Genomic DNA, 24,582 nt, shown 5'->3' with positions numbered 1-24,582 from the left:
ATGACCAGCCCATAGTGCTTTTACGTCCTCCCGAAGTGGGCTTTATTCTCTGAGGACGTAAAAACATGCTTCCTGCAGAGAATAATGCCCCTCGGGCTGTGGATGTGACAGCTCCATGCTGTCGGTGTCCGCAGGTAGCTGACAGCATGGAGCTGTCATCCCGGGCTGTTCGGACACCCCCCCGGCATTGCGATCGGCGCTATGCAATGGATGGCGCCGATCGCAAAAAAAGTAAATAAAAGTACACAAAAGTTAAAGATTCAGCTGCTCTGATGGATCGGATCCATCGGAGCAGCTGAAATTACTCACCCAGGTCCGGCACGCTGCTCCCCGCTCTCCTGCCGCTCCGGGGCCCGAAGCCGGTCTTCTGCGCATGCGCGCCAGGCGGCATTACGTCAGCCGCATGCGCAGAAGGCCCGCAGCGCGGGAGTTTTAAAATCTCCTGGCTCCCGGCTCCTGTAGGTAGCCGGAAGGCAGGAGATGTCAGCGGGGACTGCGGTGAGCGGTCCCCGGTACCGCGATCGTCGTTATCCAATGGATAGCGGCGATCGCGAAAAAGTTAAAAAAAAGTTTTAAAAAAGTCAGTTTCACCTCCCCTCATGGATCGGATCCATGAGGGGAGGTGAAAATACTCACCCCCAGTCCTCAGCGGTGTCCCGATGTCCCGGGACCCGAATCCCCGTCTGCGCATGCGCGCCCGATGATTGACATCGGGCGTATGCACAGACGGGCTCGAGCCCCGGGAAATTTAAAATCCCTCTGCTCCTGGCTGCCATGTGTATAATGAGAGATTATACCGGGCACATGATCACTGTCATCCAATGGATGACAGTGATCATGTAAAGTGAAAAAAAAGTGTAAAAAAAAAAAAAAGTAAAAAAAAGTTTTTAAAAGTTTAAAAAGCGTACGTTTCATCTCCCCTCATGGATCATATCCATGAGGGAGGATGAAAGTACGTACCTAAGGCCCCCAGATTTATCCGCGGACCTTACCACAGCTTCTGCACACGCGCCCGTCGCCAAAATGGCGGGCGCATGCGCAAAAGCTGTGGATTGCCAGGATAATTTAAATTCTCCCTGCTCCTGGCTACAAAACGTAGCCAAGAGCATGGAGATTTAATGGGGGTCCGCAGTGAGCAGTTCCTGGTCACGTGTTCGCCATTATCCAATAATGGCGATCACGTAAAAGTAAAAAAAAAAAATTGAAGTTTCATCTCCCCTCACTGATGCGATCGGTGAGAGGAGATGAAACTTTTTACCGGAGGCCTGCGTATTTGAACCCCGACGCGATCTTCCTCCGTGGACCTTCCCGAATTCTGCACAGGCGATTGCCGGCAAAAAGCCGGACACATGCGCAGCAGTCGGGGAGCCCAGGAAATTTAAAATCTCCTTGCTCCCAGTGACCAACGGTCACAGAGAGCCTGGAGCAGTGACGGGTGGCCTCGTTGAACGGTCCTCGGTCACGTGATAAAAAGGTAGCGATCTACCTTAGGCCGGTCTCACATGACCGCGTAGGAATTACGGATTCTGCATGCGTCTGATCCACGGTATTACGCAGATCAATCGCATTGGATTACACAATTCCGCTCACATTAGCGGGTCGGAATTGCGTAATCCACTCGCAGAAAAGAGAACGCAGCAGGTTCTATTTTACTGCGGATATTTGCAACGTAGAGCCAATTGTGCTCCATGGTCACGGATATACCCGCAGCCCATACGCAACTACGTTGTATACGGGCTGCGGGTACCCCCGTCATCGCTAAGCGACGGTGCGGAAAATACAAAAAAAGGTGTACTGTGCATGACCGCCTGTGTGAGTAGGCAGTTATGCGCAGTACATTACGCAGCCGTATGCAGGGTCACAGCCGGGCTCACAGATGGGATCCGCTGTGGGCCTCCGCAAGTGGATTCCACATATGGCCGCATGAGCCCGGCGTTATTCAGACAGCTACCTGTGATACGTATTTTACAAGAAGCCCCGGGAACGCTCGCCTTCCTGCAGTTCCAGGAGCACCTTGTTGAGCGCCTTCTGTGTGAGACCGCCGCACCTCATCAAGCTTACGGAGACTCACGGAACGCCATTTTTTACACCCCATACCCACCACTGAGGTCACGAAATACCCCCAAAAAGCATGAGAGGAGGGGGGGGGGGATACCCGGTTTTATTGCCCCATGGGCCCATTCCAGCCAGCCTCCGTAATTTAATTACCCCTGTCTTCGGAAATACTACACAGTTCACATTTTTACTTTTATCTAAGATTTGCGAACGCCAAAAAGGGTGCGGGGGGGGGAGTTTTTAGGGAGTCAATCTTTATTCTGTACAAATAAGCAATGGGGCCTGGAATTTATTCAGTTGTGCCCTAAAATCCAACAGGTGTTCCGTCCTTTATAGGCCTTGCCATGCGTCCTATAAGTAGATTAGGGCCACAATGGGTATGTTTCTGAACTCAGGACAAACGGGGGTATCCATTTTGGGGTGAACGTCTTCATTCCTATATGCACTGTACAAAAAAAATGTTTTTAAATTGAAAAAATTGCCAAAAAAATTGAAAATCGTTACTTTTTCCTTCTGCTTTGCTTAGATTCATTCAAATACTGTGGGGTCAAAATGCGCAGTACACCCCTAGATGAATTCGTTAAGGGGTCTAGTTTTCAAAATGGGGTCATTTGAGGGGGTTCTTTATAGTTTTGGCCGCTCAATGGCTCTATAAGTGGGCAATGGGGCCTGAAATTTATTCAGTGGTACCCTGAAATCCAACGGGTATTCCTTTCATTGTAGGCCTAGCCATGGGTCCTGTAAGTCTATTGGGGCCACAATGGGTATGTTTCTGAACACAGGACAAACAGGGGTATCCGTTTTGGGGTGAAAGCCTTCATTTATATGTGTGCTGTACAAGAAAAACTGTTTTTAAATTGACACAATAGCCCAAAAAATGAAAATCCTATTTTTTTCCTTTTGCTTTGCTTGAATTTATTCAAAAACTGTGGGGTCAAAATATGCAGTACATCCCTAGATAAATTCGTTAAGGGGTCTACTTTTCAAAATGGGGTCATTTGTGGGGGTTCTATATGGTTTTGGGCGCTCAAGAACTCTACGAGTGGGCAATGGGGCCTAAAAGGACTTCAAGCAAAATCTATGTTCTGAAAGCCACCGATTACTCCTTTTATTTTGGGCCCCGTTGTGCATGCGGACATAAGATTAGGGCCACAATGGGTATATTTCTGAAAACAGCACAAACAGGGGTATCCATTTTGGGGTGTAAGTCTTCCTTCATATGTGTGCTGTACAAAAAAAGCTGTTTTTAAAATGACAGAATTGCCAAAAAAACAAAAATCCAAATTTTATCCTTTTGCTTTGCTTGAATTTATTCAAAAACTGTGGGGTCAAAATACGCAGTACACAACTAGATAAATTCGTTAAGGAGTCTAGTTTTCAAAATGGGGTCATTTGTGGGGGTTCTCTATGGTTTTGGCCGCTCAAGAACTCTACATGTGTGCTATGGGGCCTAAAAGGAATTCAAGCAAAATTTGTGTTCCGAAAGCCACCGGTCGCTCCTTTCATTTTGGGCTCCGTTGTGTATCCAGACATAAGATTAGGGCCACAATGGGTATGTCTCTGAACACGGGACAAACGGGGGTATCCATTTTTGGGTGCAAGTCTTCCTTCATATGTGTGCTGTACAAAAAAAGCTGTTTTTAAAATGACAGAATTGCCAAAAAAACAAAAATCACAATTTTTTCCTTTTGCTTGGTTTGAATTCATTTAAAAACTGTGGGGTCAAATATGCAGTACACCCCTAGATAAATTCCTTAAGGGGTCTAGTTTTCAAAATGGGGTCATTTGTGGGGGGTTTCTATGGTTTTGGGCGCTCAAGAACTCTACATGTGTGCTATGGGGCCTAAAAGGACTTCAAGCAAAATTTCTGTTTTGAAAGACACTGACTACTCCTTTCATTTTGGGCCCTGTTATGGACTCAGATATAACATTAGGGCCACAATGGGTATATTTCTGAAAACAGCACAAACAGGGGTATCCATTTTGGGGTGTTAATCCTCATTTTCATGTAAACTATAGGAAAAAAATATGTCTTTAAAATGACAGATTTGCAAAAATATGAAATTTTACTTTTTCTCCTCTAAATTTAATTAATTCCTGAAAAAAAACTGTGGGGTCAAAATACTCATGACACCCCTCAGTGAATACACTAAGGGGTGTAGTTTTTAAAATGAGGTCATTTGGGGGGGGTATCTATTATTCTGACACTCATGAGCCTTTCCAATCTTGGCTTGGTATAGGAAAACATAGTGTTCCTCAAAATGCTAAAAAGTAATGTTAAATTTGTACGTCTCCTAAATGGTTAAAAAAAAACGAAAGTTTTTCCAATGTGCGCCCAAAATAAAGTAAACGGCTGGAAATATAAATCTTAGCAAAAATTTCTATATTATGTTTGCACATATTTAAGATATTGCAGTTGGAAATGTGAAAAAATGACGATTTTTTCAAATTTTTCCCAATTTTGGCGCTTTTAATAAATAAACACAAATTCTATCGGTCTATTTTTTCCGCCTAAATGAAGCACAACATGTGGCGAAAAAACAATGTCAGAATCGCTTGGATATGCAAAACCTTTCTGGTGTTTTTCCATGTTAAAGTGACACATGTCAGATTTGCAAAATTTGGCTTGGTCATTAAGGCGCAAACAGGCTTGGTCACTAAGGGGTTAAATGACCCATCAATAGATCATTAGTAATCAGGGGTTTTAGCAGAGTTTTAAAACATCCAGAACACAAGCCTCAAAGCATGCTTCGCTTCCTCAGGAAAGAAAAAAAATATATATACACACACACATATATATATATATATATATATATATATATATATATATATATATATATATACACATATACATAGGAGACAGCATAATAACAATACATACAATAAAGACAACATAAGCTAACTTTATATAATATGTTAGGGCTCATGTCCACGGCCAGGTTTTCACCACGTATTATGCGTGTGTTGCGCACACACGTGGTGCGCAGTGAACTGAGTCAATGAAAGTCAATGGACTGCGTGTAGATATGCAAGAGAAATAAATCCCAGCATGCTCTCTTTCTTTGTGTACCATGCAACGTGAGCCCTGTACACTTGTATGGGCTGCATGTGATAAACCGCCCATATGCAATACATTGTTTCCATACGCATTGACACTCTAAACACTCCCCATCACATGGAACACCCCTTGTCGTCGTCGCCCCCCCCCCACTCCCCATCACACGGAATGCCCCGTATACCCCCCCCCCCACTCCCCACTACACGGAACGCCCCTTGTTTTCCCCCCACACACTCCCCATCACACAGAACGCCTCTCGTTCCCCACTCCCCATCACACAGGATCCCCCTCATTCTCCCCCCCCCAATCACACAGGATCCCTCTCGTTCTCTCCCCCCCATTACACAGTATCCCCCTTGTTTTCCCCCCATTACACAGGATCCGCCTCGTTCTCCCCCCATCACACAGGATCACCCTCGTCCCCCCCCCTCATCACACAGGCCCCCCCTCGTTCTCCCCCTCCCCCATCACACAGGTCCCCCCTCGTTCTTCCCCGCCCCATCACACAGGGTCCCCTTCGTTCACCCCCCATCACACAGGGTCCCCCTCGTGCTCCCCCCCATCACACAGGGTCCCCCTCGTTCTCCCCCACCCCATCACACAGGGTGCCCCTCCTGCTCCCCCCACCCCCATCACACAGGGTCCCCCTTGTTCTCCCCCACCCCCCACCCCATCACACAGGGTCCAGCACACTGACCGCAGTTTCAGCCCCACTTTTGTAGCCTTGAGCAATTCCAGCAACCTCATTGGTTGTTGGGGATACACCTTCCTTTCAGATGTGCCCGAGGATACATTTACACAGAGCTGTGCACGAGAAGCAGGTGCTGACAGGAGTACACTTACACAGATCTGCGGTGTATTCACTGCTTCTCGTGCTTCCACAGCTCTGTGAATACACCGCAGATCTGTGTACTGTACTCCTGTCAGCACCTGCTTCTCGTGCACAGCTCTGTGTAAATGTATCCTCGGGCACATCTGAAAGGAAGGTGTGTCCCCAACAACCAATGAGGTTGCTGGAAGTACTCAAGGCTACTGAAGTGGGGCTGAAAAGAAACATATGCGCGCGGGCCGGCAGCTTCTCCTGCAGAGGGGAGGAGTCTGAGCGGAGGTCCGGGAGGAAGCGCCGGCGTGCAGGAGAAGCTGCCGCCGGCGCAGAGACCTTAGTGAAAGTAACTGCGGTCCGTCCGTGTGAAAGAGGGCCCCCGGGGGCTCAGGGGCCGGGTCGCAACCGCGACCCCAGCACCCCCTATATGTACGCCTATGGTAGTGGGTATAGTAGCCTTGGAAAACTAACCATTTTAATTAAATGACTTCGGCCCAAAAAAGAAAGCTGTAGGTTACTCCAAAAAAGAAAGCTGTAGGTTACTCCATTTATCTAGTTCTTTGAATATCTTTAGTATCAATGGGGGATAATTTAATGAATAGAGGGATTCTGGTCTTTTACCTATATGTATTCACAAGTATTTAAAGCTATTTTTAACTATATTAACCAGGGAATTTTTGAGAGCTGTGTCCGCAAGTCCACCCCGGGAAGAGATATCTAGCAGGTCGCATTTAGTAGTTTTAACCTTGAAACCTGATTTTTTTCCCCTAAAGCTTCTAGTAGATCAAAGACCAGAGGTAAATCGGTGAGTGGTCGGCCCAGCACTATCAGGATATCATCAGCAAATAACGTATTCTTAACTGTTTTATCCCGAATCTTGATACCTTCAATCTCTAGGTGCCTTGCCAAGGGTTCTATTGCTAAATTGAATAGGAGTGGCAATAGCGGGCATCCCTGCCTGGTACCCTTTTGTAAAGGAAATTTTGGAGAGAGAAAGCCCGGTGTGTAAATTTGTGCTTGCGGGGAGGAGTATAAGTTCCATAAATAGGAACAGAAGGGGCCTCTAAAGTCCATTTTGTCCATTACTATTTTTAGCCAAGGCCACAAGACATTATCAAAAGCCTTCTCAGCATCTATCGCGAGAAGGGATGCAGAAGGGTGGGGTGAAGGGTGTATTTTAATGTTATCTAATGCTGTCAGAATTTTCCGTATGTTCATAATGGCCGAACGTCCTTTTGTGAAGCCAGCTTGCAATGGGGAAATCAATTGAGGCATAATAGTAGCTAAGTGGTTAGCCATAATTTTTGCTATCAAGTCTGTGTTAATTAACTCCTTCCCGCTCCTGGACGTACCTGGTACGTCATGGCAGCCTGGTACTTCCCGCAACATGACGTACCTGGTACGTCCTGGAGATAGCACGGGATCACATAAGATCCCGCGCTATCCCGCAGCGGGAGCCGGCTGTCAGTCACAGCCGGCGTCCCGCTCCAACAGCGGGGGGACATCGGAGATGCGCCCCCCGCTGTTAACCCCTTCCCTGCCGCGATCTAAGTAGATCGCGGCAGGGAAAGAGTTCACAGAGGGATCGCGATCCCTGTGTGTCTCCGGCCGGAACTCGCGATGTTATCGCGAGAGCCCGGCCTGTCACCATGGCAACAGGACGCCAGACACTGGCGTCCTGTATTGCCTGTGCCTATAATCGCTGTACAAGCGATAAGGCATGGCAGAGCAGTAGCTCTGCCATGCCTTATGACAGCGATCATAGGCACAGTGATGTAAGTCCCTCAGAGGGACTCAAATAGTATAAAAAAAAGAAAAGAAAAGTGTAAAAAAAAGAAAAATGTAAAAAAAAAAAAAGTAAAAAAACCCTTTTTTATGCTTTTTCTAATATTAGCATAAAAAAAGGGAAAAAAAACTAAAACCCCACATATTGGATATTGACGCGTCCGTAACGACGTGTACAAAAAGTTGAACACGCTTTTTATTTTGTACGACAAAAAGCGTAAAAAAAAACGCTAAAAAACAGAGGCAAAATGCTAATTTTTAGCATTTTGCCTCACAAAAAATGCAATAAAAGTGATCAAAAAAGCCGTACATTTCCCAAAATGGTACCAATAAAAACTACAGCTCGTCTCGCAAAAAAATAAGCCCTTATAGAGCTCCGTACATAGAAAAATAAAAAAGTTACAGGACTTTGAATGCAGCTATAGAGAAAAAAAAAAGATTTCCAAAAAAAGGGGGTTTTATTGCAAAAAAGTGTAAAAACCTAAAAAAAATATAACAATTTTGGTATCGTTGTTACCGTACCGACCCGCAGAAAAAATTTAGTGTGTCATTTATGCTGCATGATTAACGCCGTAAAAAAAAAAAAAAAAAATCTATGGCAGAATTGATGCGTTTTCTCTCCCTGTTATCATTAAAAAAAAATAAAAAAATTTTACGATATTGTCTATGTACCCAAAAGTGGCACTGATAAAAACTACAGATCGCCATGCAAAAAACAAGCCCTTATACGGCCGCGTCCACGGAAAAATAAAAAAGTTATGGCTTTTGAAAAATGGAGATGGAAAAATACCAAAAAATCGCTTGGTCCTCAACGCCAAAATAGGCCGTGTCATTAAGGGGTTAAAGATATCGGTCTGTAAGATTTTACATCCATATGATCTTTTTCGGGTTTGGGCAGCAGTTTGATATGGGCTGTGTTCATTTCAGAGGTAATGGGACCGTCTTTCATATACGCGTTAAACAAAGTTTCAAGTAATGGGACAGTGTGGTCTCTTAGTGTCTTAAAAAATTCACCCATAAATCCGTCCAGCCCAGGGGCCTTCGCGGCGAGCGTTTTTTTCGCATACGGTGGTCTGAATAAACCGTTATACAGACAGGAAAAATTATTCCACCCAAATGCATTGCATCTACTAGAGCTTATTCAGCCAACAAAATGAACAAAAACGCTCGCCGTAACGTATTTGTGCATGACCGAGGTTGGATGAGGTAGATTTGCATCCGTGTCTGCGCATAGTCTTGTACTTTTTGCGCATTTTTTAATCCTTTCCATGGATTAAAAGGCTATACTTCTATTGGGTCCTTTACTTAAAGGGGTTGTCCCGCGCCGAAACGGGTTTTTTTTTCTTCAATAGCCCCCCCGTTCGGCGCGAGACAAACCCGATGCAGGGGTTTTAAAAAAAAACCGGATAGTACTTACCCGAATCCCCGCGCTCCGGTGACTTCTTACTTACCTTGCGAAGATGGCCGCCGGGATCTTCACCCACGGTGGACCGCAGGTCTTCTCCCATGGTGCACCGTGGGCTCTGTGCGTTCCATTGCCGATTCCAGCCTCCTGATTGGCTGGAATCGGCACACGTGACGGGGCGGAGCTACGAGGAGCAGCTCTCCGGCACGAGCGGCCCCATTCAGAAGGGAGAAGACCGGACTGCGCAAGCGCGTCTAATCGGGCGATTAGACGCTGAAATTAGACGGCTCCATGGAGACGAGGACGCTAGCAACGGAGCAGGTAAGTGAATAACTTCTGTATGGCTCATAATTAATGCACGATGTACATTACAAAGTGCATTAATATGGCCATACAGAAGTGCTGAACCCCACTTGCTTTCGCGGGACAACCCCTTTAAAGATAGAGCAGGTCCACCAAACACGATAATGAGAGCGAACCCATTGAAATCAATGGGCTCTATTCTTTGTGTTTGGCGTGTGCAAACACGGTCGTGTGAAGAAGCCCTTAAATAAACCTACAAAGAAGCTAAGGGTGTGAGACAGTCTGATTGCAAAGAGGAAATCTCTATACTTTCCTATTAAAGCTCATTTTCCCCTTTTGAGCAGCTACAGATGATCGTATTTTAACTCTGTACTTGGTCCGTGTTTTGTGGACTGTAATACGGAGCTAATGCCAATCTATCTACCGTATTTGTTCACGTGGCCTTATTTTTTCAGCTGTTTTCCATTTGCTGTTATTGGTCTTATTTTCTATTGGGCAAATATAGATCAGTAGAAAATAAAACCAATAACAGCAAATAGAGATCAAACAATGAAGAAATAGTGATGACATATGGTAGATGTAAAACATCTGTATTATAGATCCATGTTAAAGATGTCTTACAATACGCTCATCTGAAATCAGCTTAAGGGGGTGAGTCTCTTATGAGTGAGAGAGATTAAAAGTGCGGTTGCTACAGGACAACCTCAGTCCATAAACCCTATTAGTTTAGAAACCTAGAAGGGTGGAGTTGGACCTCCGGGGTCATCGGGTCCAACCCCCTGCTCAGTGCAGAATTCACTAAATCATTCCAGACAGATGTCTTTCAGCGTATGTACGAAGACCTCCATTGAAGGAGAACTCACTACCTCCTGTGGCAACCTGTTCCACTCATTTCTCACTGTCACTGTCAGAAAGTTTAAAGAATCATATGAAGGTTAGAGAGACCCCCATTTGGGATCCCCCTATATAAGCCAGGCCTCTAGTGGATCTAGCCTGTCCTAGTATTACATGGAGAGCCATTCATTTCAATGGCTGTAATGTAATGCTACATTTCAGACACGAATGGTTTGCCGCAACTTCCTCAATGGTGGGTCATCTCCAGGGATTTCTGACGGCCAGACTTGCCATGATCAGTTTGCAGTTGCACATTGGCTTTATTTTTAAAAGAGGTTGCCATAGTTAATGACCCCTTTAAAGTATAAGTCACTTTAAGTGAGATTTTCCCCAATCCGAAGGTGTTGGTTCTCTGATGCTTATGAGCTGCTTTCACAGTTTTTGATGACTTGTGGCAAATCTCAGTGAATGGAACACTTTACTGTTACTACATACTTCCAGTGTTTGTATAAAAAATGTAATATTTTCTCATTTGCAGTATTTAATACGTGGCTTGACAATTATGTCCTTGCTGCTGCTGATCTGGGGTCTCTGCCTCGCGATCCTTAGTGTGGGCTCTAGAGTGAAGTCATTCTGCTGTTCCTGTAAAGGGGAGGTAAGTAACACAATCTCACAACTACCCTAATGGGGATGACCCTGCAGTAGGTGATGAATGCATCAGGCCTTTGTAAGCTACTATAGGACTAGCAGATACTACCTTATGTCATCTTCACTATATAGCAACAATGTGATCCTAGGTGTACACTAGGAGATCATTAGCAAGTCACTTTATGGCTTTATGCTTCTTTGTAGCTTCCTACCATAACAGCATATTATTATGTGTAGATAGAAACCCTTCACCCAAAGACACAGTACATAAAACATTGCTAAAATACTTTGCTTTTCACCAATCTATAGGGTAATTCGGTATCTTGCAGGTGATGCTATTGTATCACAATCTATTTGTGGGTCAATTGTTGGCAGGTTTCTACTATGTTAACAACAAATAAGGGCACAACTAGCCTTCTGGTATTACGTAGTAACTTAAGCCAGCTTCACACAGGCATATTTGCATGCGCAAAATTTGCGCACACAAGACGTAAAGAATAGAAACCATTAATTTCAATGGTTTGGTTCACATTTCCTTATTTTTTGCGCTCATTTCGGTTGCGCAAAAAATATGGCAAGCTTTTAGTTTTCTGTGTATTTGCACACTAAAGATCCCCATAGACGTCAATAGGGGGTGCGCAAATGCGAATGCAATATGCAAAGAGATGCATGAAACACAAATTAAATCCGCTGAAAAAAGAACACATCTGGAACACATCTTCTTTTCTTCCCCTTTGTCCCTGCAAGTCTACTTCTTCACTTTAGCACTTTTCTGTTGCTTCTTAAAGGGGTTGTCTCGCGGCAGCAAGTGGGGTTATACACTTCTGTATGGCCATATTAATGCACTTTGTAATATACATCGTGCATTAAATATGAGCCATACAGAAGTTATTCACTTACCTGCTCCGTTGCTAGTGTCCCCGTCGCCATGGATCCGTCTAATTCTGATGTCTTCTGGCGTTTTTAGACGCGCTTGCACAGTCCGTGCTTCTGGCTAGTGAATGGGGCCGCTCGTGCCGGAGAGCTGGTCACCGCGTCGTCATCGTAGCTCCGCCCCGTCACGTGTGCCGATTCCAGCCAATCAAGAGGCTGGAATCGGTAATGGGCCGCACAGAGCCTATGGTGCACCATGGGAGAAGACCCGCGGTGCACCATGGGAGAAAACCGCAGTGCATCCCTGGGAAAGGACCGGCGGCTATCTTAGGGAGAAGATTTTTATAACTCCATATTTCGTCGGATCGGTGAGTAGCAAGCGGTTTAAAAAACGCTTTAAATTGCTATTTTATGCCAGGGGGGTGACCGGGGGAATGGGGTAATGTAAAATTTTGATGTTTGCCGTGAGACAACCCCTTTAAGTCTCTCTCACGGTGGAGCTCACTCTCTAGCGTCTGCTCCTGTAATCATCCAGCAAGCTATGCACCCTTAACATAGGAACTTTGACCTGACCAGACAAGTCTCTCAATGTATCAAATATTATGATTTTACGGTGGCAGTGAGGATGTATCAAATCTAATGACACCAAAATCATCCAAAGGTCAAGCAAAAAGGTCGAACTGTGGTGGAAGAAAAAGCCAGTAGGTTTTTTTTATATTAGATTATATGTCATATATCAGGTGTCTTCCTATGTCAGGTGGCTGGATCTTCTGTTGGAGGTCTCGGCCAATAGCACCACTTTTTTTTTTTAATTTAATTTCTAAGATATGGGTTGTTAATAGGGGGGAATTCGGAACTTAAAGTGGCCCATGTTTAAGGTGGGTCCAATTTGGCAGAAAGTGGTGCCAACACAAGTAGGTGAGGTCAGCAAAAAGTAGCCACATTGAAGTTAATCGTAGTCTGTGGGAGTTGACAGGTTACTGGCCTAAAGAGAGGTGCAGGCTAGGCCGGGGAACAGGGAGGCACCCAGCAGATGTTTGGGCCTACCCAGTGTCCTGAGTTCCACTACAGCCACTTTCCTCTGAGCTGCACACTAACTTGTGCTGTAAACTGCTTTCATCTCAGAGGATAGCACCTACAATGGAACTCAGGACACCAGTAGAAAAGAAAGGACGCAATAATATTCCTGCCTCCCTTTGACCTTACAAGAGCCGAGAAACTGCAGCGAGGACCTTCAGTGTGCCGACACGGCCTACACTAATCTATGTCTCCTTGCTTTCAGTTTCATCCCATTGCTTTTTGTCTTTCCTTGTGCAAATGAGAATAGGGCTGATCCCTCTGCACTGTGACAGTCCTTCAGATATTTGTAGACCGCTATTAAGTCTCCGCTTAGCCTTCTTTTTGGCAAGCTAAACATTCCCAGATCCTTTAAACGTTCCTCATAGGACATGATTTGCAGACCGCTCACCATCTTGGTAACTCTTCTCTGAACTTGCTCCAGTTTGTTGATGTCTTTTTTTAAATTGGGGTGTCCAGAATTGAACACAGTATTCCAGATGGGGTCTGACTAAGGAAGAGTAGAGGGGAAAAATTACCTCACATGATCTAGACTCTATGCTTCTCTTAATACATCTCAGAATTATGTTTGCCTTTTTTGCTGCTGCATCACACTGTTGATTCATGTCTTTTTTCATATGTGCCGCTGCTTAACCCAATTCCTCCCATATTGTATATGCTTTATTTCATTTTTCTTTCCCACATGTAGGACTTTGTATTTCTCCCTGTTAAATACTATTCTGTAAAGGTCCATTTACACAGGACGAATGTCGGGCAAATGATGCCTAACACTCGTCCCTGTGTTTGCTTGCTCCCGTGCTCCTGCACAGGAGCAAGCAGAGCTGGCTTGCTCACAGAGCGGCCAGCAGGGGGTGTGGCAGTGCAGGAGAAGATTTCTCTCCTCTCACTCCCCTGCCCCTCTCCATTGAGATAACACAGCAATGAGCTTGTTCAGTTTAAACAGCGACCATTCAGTAGTGAACGGCCGCTGCGCTATCTTATATATATGTGAAAGCCCCACTAATTCTCTAACTTACCAATGTCATACAAACATTTGGCAGGAGCAGGAGCATTCTTTAGGTCCTAATTAGCAAAAGTAAAGGGGTTACAACTTGAAAATTGAATGCTAAGTGCAAAAGTATTGGTGCCCCGGTATAATGTACTAAATCTAATTCTCTAACTTCCCGAAGTCGTACAAATATGAAATTAGGCAGGAGCATTCTTTAGGTCCTAAATAGTTTATAAACTTCAATCAGGGGCATTTCTAGGATCTTAAAAGGTCAGGAGTACAAGCCCCAAGGCATATTGCATCGCTCCTCCCAAAAAAATTCTAGACATATATAGTTGCCATATAGTATTGTTGCCACTATCCCAGAAAAAAATAATAGCACTATACAGTAATTATCTACATACTTATATTGAGCATAGCATACTATACAAAAACCTTTGTTACTACTATGCAAGGCCAAAATAATACTGTTACACCATTACCGCTATTACTCTGTACTGACTAATTAATATTGCCCTACTGTTACTAAATAAAACCCACTATAGAAAAACCAATGTTACCATACCATTACTATAGAAGGCCCAAATAATATTGCCACACCATGTGCACTAAATAGTGACTGAATATCCCTTCCTTACTATTACTGTATAAAAACTACTGTACAAAGACTATTACCATCTACAGTGGTAGATTCCAGCTCTATACAGGTGCTCTGCAGACTGTATAACTGATTACAGTACTGTTATATCCAGTGATCACAGGTGACATCCATTCTTACTGGACTTGTTCACTTTTTCTGTCTTTTGTATCCAGCCCAGAGCACCATGGTGACTTCTCCCAGCCACGACTTGTTCCTGGAAGTTTGCAACACAGACAACTTTGGCTTCTCCAGCATCACAAAAACTTTTAGCAACCTATACAAGCTCATCATCATACTGCTAGCCCTAATTCTGTGTCTGTTACTGCCATATATGCCCCTATTACTATACTAGCTGCATGACACGGTGCCCCCAAATACCATACTTCCAAATTAATAGTATCCTAGCTATAATTACCACAAAATTGTGTCACAGAAACAAGTACCTTTTAGATATCCTAGTGTGGTAAGATAATGTTACATACATGTGCTTCCTTTTACAGATTACTGAAGAAAAAGCTGATGCTCTGATTACATCAAATCTTTCTGGTGACGTCATCATTGCCTAAAGAGAAGGCTATTTTCTGTACATAATCCATTAGTCATGGACTAGCTATAAAATCATCTGATGTAAGGAAGAAGACTATTGCTTTGCTTAAATCAATAACCTAGATCATAAAATGCATCATATCTGTTCGTAATTTACAAATTAGCTTTCACCTTATTGCCACTTACATACAACTTGGGTCATAGAACTGTGGCTATTGACTCCTCCACTTTATTTTATTCCATTAGATCCCAAGATGCATCACTTTCATGTATGTTTTTCAAATATCCTCATTATAGCTGGAGCACATAACCACTATGGCTAGTACATACATCAAATAAGTGACAATATAGTACATTCCAGTAATCCCATACTCAGTGCTTCAGAATGCCTGATAATCTGGGACACAAACATTCCCATGCCAAATTATCATAACAGATTGCCTGTTGATCCAGCGCTACAGGGTGAGTGTGCAGTCAGATTATGAGGGAGACCAGTATAAAGTCATACTCTGCAGCTGTATTCTGTAATGGCCTAAATCTCAACATGGTTAATATTACTTGGGCTACCAAATAACTCAGTGACCCCAAATAAAACACAACCTTTAACTTATCTAAAAACAACAACGTTCAAATTACAATAAATATAGGGGACTTTTATAAAACCTTTTTACACCTGATTCTGGTGTGAAAAGGCAGAAAATTTTGTACAAAGGCCTACTTGTGCAAAAACTTTACAACTTTTTGATAGGTACACTGGCTCATGCCATTTTCCAGGTACATGGCTTGCCAGGAGGGTGGCTGACCACTCCATCCGTTACATTTCTATATAATTTATGCCAGAAATCTACGCCAGATCGTACCTATACATTTCGGCGCAGGCGCTTAACGGTGCTGAGCTAAGACTAATGTATGAAGGTGCTTATGAGGTTAGTATTGAGACCAGTGTTTGAAATGCCAGTCTTAATAAATTTCCCCCACAGAATATAAACACATGGAATAAGCCTAGGAGGAGAACAGCAGAGGAATGAACTCAACATATTACACCCTACTCTGCAGTCCTGCTCACCACAATAGGATAACCACCCTGACAAGGGTGATTCCACACAGGAACATGGCTATCAACACCCTATTAGCAGGGGCGTTACTATAAGGGATGCGGTTGCACCCGGGCCCAGGAGCTTTAGGGGGCCCATAAGGCCTCTCTTCTCCATATAGGCAGTCTAGTACTATGAATAAAGCATTATAGTTGGGGCCCTGTTACAGACTTTGCATTGGGGCCCTGAAGCTTCAATTTATGCCTCTGCCTATTACGTTCTTAAATGAGATGCTTAATAATGAAGGTTGCTTTAGGAAAACGGAAAAAATCATATGAAGACAATCTGCAAAATGATAATCAAATTTTTCATTAAACCTCCTAAGAATATATTAATTGATTCTAATTTAGGTACAATAAAAAATAAGATATAATGAAAATCACCATTTAGTATGTTTTATTTGGGGTCACACGGTGATTCATTAGAGAGCTTTGGCTCACATATTGATATCTTGGCTTACTGACGGCTTCTCTGTCAGATGTGGGATTATAATTAGGCTACTCTTTACCCCATTAAAACCCTCTGGGCCTCGTTGACATCTCCCCACATCCATGGATTCATAGATCGTATGAAACAAGGAGACTGGAATACATTGCTGCAGTTCAAACTATCCCACTATGCTACATCTAATGTTTTATGGTGGGTTTATGCATTTTACATGTAGGTGCTGGCATTTCCACAAGCCAAGGTGTACTTGATAATGTTGGCTTCAACGCATTAAGGACAGGCTCGCACAAGTGGTGAGGACCCGCGTATTGTTGCGTATGGCATCAAGTTTTGTCTGTGCACGACAGCGTATCTCACATATGCGGTCATGAACATGCTTCCTGGTTACAGTCTTTTTTTTTAATTGCCTGCTCTGTCACTTAGCGACGTTGCGTATGTACAGTATTTTGTACGCACCCATAGAGAACAATAGGGCTCTATCGCGCACAATACATGATAAAATAGAACATGTTGCGTTCTTTTTTACTCACGTATTATACGCAATGAAAAGATGCTAGTGCAAGGGTAACAGCGAAAATCAATGTATTAAAATTTCCACAATTTACCACATATTACATGCATGCACATCGCACACATAATACACAATTAAAAAACACTCGTGTGAATTTTCTTGTGCCTTGTCATAAAATCCAACTGCCCACCCTGTACTGCAAATGACAATATTAATGCTTTTTATTTAGGGCTCTTTCCTACAAGCGTATATCGGCCGCCGTTTTATGCTACGATCTGATGCATTGGATTCCAATGCATCAGATCATATGGCCGTATTCCCGTAGTGTGAAAGCGCCTGGCCAGGTCAATATAGCGCTGGGTTCTTTCACGGTGGCACGGAAAGATAGCCCTGGAACTATTTTTCGGGTCGGAATACATCGGCCGCTGCATGGGCTCCTATGAGAGCCAATGACAGCGGCCGGTAAAGGGAGGTAGGAGGGAGCATGACTGCTAAACTCCGTCCCTCTTCTCTCCTCCCCTCCTGCTGTTTGCAATGGGAGGTGGCGGAGCTAAGCTCCACCCCTCCCTTTGCAAATAGCCGGACGGAAGGAGAAAGGAAGTGAGCTGGTGAGGGACAAGGAGGGGAGGCCCAGCGGCATTCCGGCCTCAGTGTGTATGCGCTGTGGCTGTGCTGTCTGAACGGGTGCACAAACGGTAGATTTGTGTGCCCATTCATGCGTTTTTATGGCGCGGGCGCACGTAAAAACGTCTACGGCCGTGTGGAAGAGGCCTCAGGCTGATGTTTCTGATGATGTGTGCTATCTGTTCACACTAACGCTTCTATCATAACCAAATGTGTTTTGTTACTTGCCATATGTTTGACTATGTACTATTGTGTAACTGACATATAATCACATTATATAATAAAACAAAAGTGTCACATTTCAAATGCCTTCCATTTTTTCTCATTTATTTTAAAATTCCATTTTCATTGAACCAAAGACAATGATTAGATCAGGGGCGTACCTAAAGGTTCAGGGGCCTGGGTGCAAAAATCCAGCGCAGGCCCCCCATCCTGTACCCATACCTAAACCGTACTGCATACAGCTGCAAGACTAATTTCCATACATGATCTAGCCCCTTGGCGTAATCTTTGCAAACATGAAATTTTTTTGTAGCCCCATAGACCACTCACATACACTGCTTTTTTCCGCTATTAGCACGGCATCTTGAGCGCTGTCCTAACCGCGGTACAACGTTCTTATTGATTTTAATGAGGTTACTCATACCTGCGTTTGAACGCGGTGTTTCTAATGACACGATTTTTGATAGCTGTGTGTTCTATCTTTTCTTTTTCGTGTTTTTTAACACGCCCCTTCACCCCCTACTATGATGGGGTGCATTAAAAAGCGCTGTCAAACTCTGTACCATGTGTTCAAAACCGCTGTTCAAAATTGCAGTAAAAATGCCATGATTTCGAACTGTATTTTCTGAACACGTGTGAGAGCGGCCTTAGGGTGTGTTCATGTTTTTTGTTGAACTTTTTAACCACAATCAAGAAAAACACATTTTAAAAAACTGCATGCGGTATTCAAAGAACACATACGTTTTTATGAAACTGCATACACTATTAAAAACCGAATGTGTTTCGGATGCGTTTTTTTAATCGTGTGTAAGGCCTAATGCACACGGGCGTATTTGTACTGTGGGATCTGAAGCTCCGCATCACGCAGCAAATACAGCCCATAGGATATGCATTGAAAAATCAACTGCGATATTCCACTCGCAGGGTAGAAATCGCGGCATGTCCTATTTCAGTGTGAGCCTCGCAGAGGCCGCAACAGGTTGCCAAAGGTCACTGCTGGGGCACAGGGTCGCATCCCTCTGCAAGGGTCTCGCAGTTGGAATCTGACCCGGCCGTCTGCATACAGTATACACAAGGATATGTATAACTTATACCAGAGACAAGGATAGATAGATAGATAGATAGATAGATAGATGAGATAGATAGATAGATAGATGAGATAGATAGATAGATAGATAGATAGATAGATAGATAGATAGATAGATAGATAGATAGATAGATAGATAGATAGATAGATAGATAGATAGATAGATAGATGAGAGAGATAGATAGATACCCCGAACCACTTCTCTGTGTGAGGAGTATAGCAGGGCAGGGGCCTCTGTACACTGTGTCTCTATTAGCAGCAGGGTGATGACATCACCCTGCTCAGCTCCCTGCCTCTTCTTGCATTGTGTCTGCCTTCTGCCCCCTCCGCTTCTCTCTCCCTCCTCCTGTTCGTCGGCCGGTCGCTCTGTCCGCCACATCAAAGCAACCACGCGTCCGGCCGTGTGATCAGATGGAAATGCACTGCATGTGCACTTGTATATGGCGGAGGGCAGCTTCTGAACCCCCTCAGAGCAGGGGCCGGGTCACCATTGCAACCCCCAGCGACCCCTGACGGTACACCTATGGATTAGATCACATCACAACTCTAATCATTTGCATATCTGCCTGACATGTAACTGCATGCTGAGTTTTGCAGTAAAGTGACAACTCCTTCTAAGTGCAAAAATAGAAGTGGCTCACCCGCTCCCGGGATATTTTGACTCTGCTATGCGCCGCCTGCCGGCCAGTCGGCGCATCCGCAGAGCTGAGCCGGCCCGTCACTACTGACATTTCTGTGCGGGCTTCTGCGAGACTTGCACAGAAATAGAACATGCCGCGATTTGTTTTCTGCGCGTTTTCACACGGACAAATTATGGCCGTCTGCATAGGATTGCATTTTGTAATGCAATCCTATGCATGCAGTCATGGGCTGAAATTCTGCGGGAAATCCCGCTGCAGAATTTCCGCCCGTGTGCAAGGGCCTACCACTGAGGGATAACTGAATGTATCGGTATAGAGGGAGGATAAGCATAGAGGATTTTGTAAATACTGTATTTGGCTACTTTTAATTTACATACTGGAAAATGTTATTAGTTTCATTTCATATCTAAAGGACCATTTACATGCAAAGATAATCTTTCAAAGGACTGAAAGATTTTGCAATCTATTCGCATAAAGTGTTAATGATGACCATAAACACTTTATTATCTTCATTTGCATGTAAAAGGACCACTAAGAGTTGTTTGCAAAGCCCAGCATGTGATTAATCACAGGCCCAGCTGTCCTGCTCCATGCTGACAGTGGATTACAATATTATCTGCCTTCTCCTGTGGAGATGAGAGCATGTGGTCTACTGAGAGATAAATGTGTTTGCTTTACCTCTCAGTAGATGAACAATGGATTGTAAGTTTACCTTAAAATCCTTGTTTAAGCAAAAAGTGCAGGATGCCCGTGTTTACATGTAACGATTTTTGCTCATTTTCGGACGTTTGAATGAATTTTGAGCGATAATCATTACATGTAAATGGGCCTTAACTCCCCAGACTACTAGACGTAACTGAAAATCATATAGCCCAAATGGAAATAAAATATTTAAAAATGATTTTAGGGGAGTTCAAACGTTTCGGTAGTATAAATAACTATAAAGTAAATACACAATAATCGGAAGTCCTGAACGGGATGTTGTCGCAGAGCGAGGCGTCACAGTTGGAGGCCCAGTTTCCTTTCCGATGGAAGCACCCCTCAATAAAATACCTGAGAATTCAGCTCCCGACTGACACCACTCAGACGTTCAAGCTAAACTTCCTCCCTTACCTGGCAGAATTGGAAAGAGACCTCAATAAATGCAAACGCTGTTCCTGTCCTGGAGCGGAAGGGTTAATGTAGTCAAAATGGATTCCCTGCCAAAGTTTCTCTACCTGTGCCAGATGGTCCCAGTGAAACTACCAAGTTACTTCTTAAAACGTCTCCGCACCCTCATCACGGCGTTTGTCTGGAGGGGAAGGAAGCCACGCATGCGTCTCTCACTTCTCACCAGACAAAAGGAGAGGGGAGGTCTGGGACTGCCTAACTTCACCCTCTATTATAAAGCCTGTATAGCAAACTGTGTAACAGACCTAACCAGAGAGGAAAACCACAAACTATGGGTCACCGCAGAACATACACAGGTGCATGGAACTTTACGGGGGGCGGCGTGGATCCCACCCAGACACATAGACTCAATTCCTAACATATCCCCATTCATAAGCCAACTATTCAGGACCTGGTCAGAATTCGCTCCAAAAAGTGGTTTGGTCTCAGTCCCGGGCCCCCTAACCCCCCTGATAACCAACCCACAGTTCAAAGCATCACTAATCGAGCCTACAATATTCGGACTACAAACAACGCTACTACCAAGAATCAGAGATGTGATGTCAGACTCGGGCTTTAAGACACTGACAGAGATCACGGGAGAGAGGGGAACTCGCCCTGGCTCTTGGCTACAATATTTCCAGTTGAGGGGGTTTGTGGGGTCTCTGGTCCCCTGGGTGAATCTTTTAAAATACCTTACACTCTTCGAACAAATAGCCATGTCAGCTTCCTCTCAGGGACACATGATTTCATCCTTATACAAGGTGATGCTGAATCGGGAGACGGAAGTCCAGAGGCCAGCCTACATAGAGGCCTGGGAGAGGGAGTTAGGACGCACTTTGCCAAAGGAGGACTGGGAGAGAGCCTGGATCCTCTGCCACAAAATGTCTCCAGCTTGCAAAGCACAAGACCTAAACTTTAAAATTCTAACTTGATGGTATAGAACTCCCGATCACCTGCACAAAATTTACCCCCAAATATCACCTAACTGTTGGCGATGCAGTGCAGACATAGGTACCATGTCTCACATATGGTGGAGCTGCCCGGGAGTAATAGACATCTGGAACGAAACAATGGAAGTATACAACCATATTTGCAAGACGCAATTAAATCTAACACAGGAGATGGCTCTGCTCACAGTCCTCCCAGGTTCAATTAAAAATATTAAGAGAGGCATCTTGAGATTTTTCATACTTGCCACTAGAAGAGTTATCCACAGACTATGGAAATCCACTACACCACCATCAAGAGCAATGTGGGTAGAGGAGCTGAACGACCTCATGCGCTTTGACGAGATGGGGGCGGGAGAGAGCGACACCCAGGAAAAATTTTATAATACTTGGCAGACCTGGATTACCTTCAGGTCTACTGAGAACTTCAAAAATTGGGTGAACTCGGGTCGGCTGTAAAATATACAGAAACTCGCCCAAGAGAGAACGGAGACTGGGTGCTGCTCTCTACCGGAACAGGATCCGTACCATGGGCCTACCACCCACCCCATAACCGCCTTCCCCTTGTCTGTCAGTTTTGTCCTTGTGTTATTATAACTGTTGATAGATTTGGTCAGCAACCCACTGACCGGTAAAAGGAAAAGAAAAGCACTCGAAGACAAGTGAATACAACTGCTTTTATTGCTGCTTAACCATACACGTATATATCATTGTATGTATGTTTTTGAATATAAGCAAATAAAATACTTTTTGAACGAAAAATGATTTTAGAGAGAAACAGCCTACCTGAATGCTTAAAAAAAATCTTCAGCTCAACTAATTGGTTCAAGGATATATTAGGGTATGTAGGAGGCTTACTTCAAACCATTTGATTATAATACTTATATTGCATTTGCTTTTTTTCACTTTTTTTATGTGCCGCGCATCGAACGGGTTCCATTGTCTTCAATGGAAGCTGTCCCTGCGGGATCCACAGGAAAATGGAGCATGCTGCGATTTCTTCCCATGCATGTGATCCACACGCCGGGATAAAAATATCACATCTGCATGCTTTTACTTGCCATGTGGATCTCCCGTGCAGGAGACATGCGTGGATTTTATAATTAAAATCCGCTCGTAGACATTGGGCCTAAGGCAAAGTCTACTGAGTTTAAAGACTTATTGGTTGTGATGCATTAAAGGGGTTGTCCCGCGGCAGCAAGTGGGTCTATACACTTCTGTATGGCCATATTAATGCACTTTGTAATGTACATTGTGCATTAATTATGAGCCATACAGAAGTTATAAGAAATTTTTCACTTACCTGCTCCGTTGCTGGCGTCCTCGTTCCCATGGAGCCGACTAATTTTCGCCGTCTAATGGCCAAATTAGCCGCGCTTGCGCAGTCCGGGTCTTCTGCTTTCTTCAATGGGGCCGCTCGTGCAGGATGCCGGCTCCGTGTAGCTCCGCCCCGTCACGTGCCGATTCCAGCCAATCAGGAGGCTGGAATCGGCAATGGACCGCACAGAAGCCCTGCGGTCCACCGAGAGAGAAGATCCCGGCGGCCATCTTCAGCAGGTAAGTATAGAAGTCACCGGAGCGCGGGATTCAGGTAAGCGCTGTGCGGTTTTTTTTTAAGTCCCTGCATCGGGGTTGTCTCGCGCCGAACGGGGGGGGGGGGTTGAAAAAAAACCAAAACCGTTTCGGCGCGGGACAACCCCTTTAAGGTCACAAAGTCAAGGGATGAAATGTATATGGAAGCAATATTTGAAAACACTTGCCTCGCAGAGCAAAAAAACGCTGCGATATCGCAAATGCTTTCAATGGGGCCGGCAGCAGCAGCGCCAGCCGCATTGAAAGCATACGGAGTATATCGTGGACTTCTGCCACAGCTGTGGCAGGAGTCCAGGATGCTAACCCATTGCTTTCAATGGGGGTGGCGCTGCTGCTGCCCGCCCCATTGAAAGCAATGGTTTTTAGGCAACCCCCGCAGCATGATATTCGGAGAAGGGCTTGAAATATAAGCCCTTCCCTGAAAATCATCCCTAAACCCAAAAAATTCTTTACTCACCTCTCCACCGCTCAGGCGCGTCCTCCAGCTGGCTCCCCTTAAAAATCCCCACCTCCTGAAAGGGCTGTGCTCATTGGCTGAGCACTTAGCCAATTAGAGGCAGTGCTTAGCAATTCATCAATTTTTCAAATCCCCGCCTGCTGAAAGTGCTGGACAACAGTGCGGGAGTGCCAGCTGAAGAACGCGCCTGAGTGGCGGAGAGGTGAGTAAAGAATTTTTTTGTTGTTTTCATCGGCTAAGGATGATTTTCAGGGAAGGGTTTATATTTCAAGCCTTTCCCCCAAAAATCATGCTGTGGGGGTTGCCTAAAAAACACTGCTTTCAATGGTGCCGGCAGCAGCAGCGCCGATCCCATTGAAAGCAATGGAATAGCATCCTGGACTTCTGCCACAGCTGTGGCAGAGGATTCCTTCATCCCTGCGGTCCCTGCGGGATGACAGAAACTCCTGCCACAGTTGTCATAGCTGTGGCAGAAGTCAGCGATATATTTCTTATGTTTTCAATAGGGGTAGCGCAGCTGCCGCTGGCCCCATTGTAAAAACACTGGGCAATATTGCAGATTTCTTCTCTGCGATGCGAAGCTCTACTGAAACATCGCAAATGAGTGTGAAACCATTGAAAATCATTGGTTTCATAATCATCACTGTTGCATCGCAGGGGAAAAAAATCACAAATGGGTGTCCACCCTAGATCTGTAAATTCATAACACAAAATTAGAGGTATTTAACATTCGCTCATAGCTTGGAAAGTCCCTATCTTACACCCAGCACAA

At 44.5% G+C, this 24,582-nt stretch overlaps 1 protein-coding gene across 4 annotated transcripts in view; it reads left to right on the top strand.

Moving 5' to 3' along the window:
- LOC136578651 (transmembrane protein 176B-like) overlaps nt 1-18,017 on the top strand; it is a 62,324-nt gene extending 44,307 nt beyond the window's left edge. For 3 of the 4 annotated variants that reach the window (XM_066578852.1, XM_066578849.1, XM_066578846.1), the window contains 2 exons: nt 10,802-10,918; nt 14,990-18,017. In XM_066578852.1, coding sequence (XP_066434949.1) covers nt 10,802-10,918; nt 14,990-15,055 — 183 coding nt within the window. In that variant the 3' untranslated portion in view covers nt 15,056-18,017. The other variant, XM_066578854.1, reaches the window with a different exon arrangement.
- Nucleotides 18,018-24,582: the final 6,565 nt, after the last annotated feature.

This window comes from Eleutherodactylus coqui, chromosome 1 (genome assembly GCF_035609145.1).
Source record: "Eleutherodactylus coqui strain aEleCoq1 chromosome 1, aEleCoq1.hap1, whole genome shotgun sequence".
NCBI classification, from domain to species: domain Eukaryota; kingdom Metazoa; phylum Chordata; class Amphibia; order Anura; family Eleutherodactylidae; genus Eleutherodactylus; species Eleutherodactylus coqui.
The sequence above is the reverse complement of the archived record's forward strand: the minus strand, read 5'-3'. Positions and strand labels throughout refer to the sequence as shown.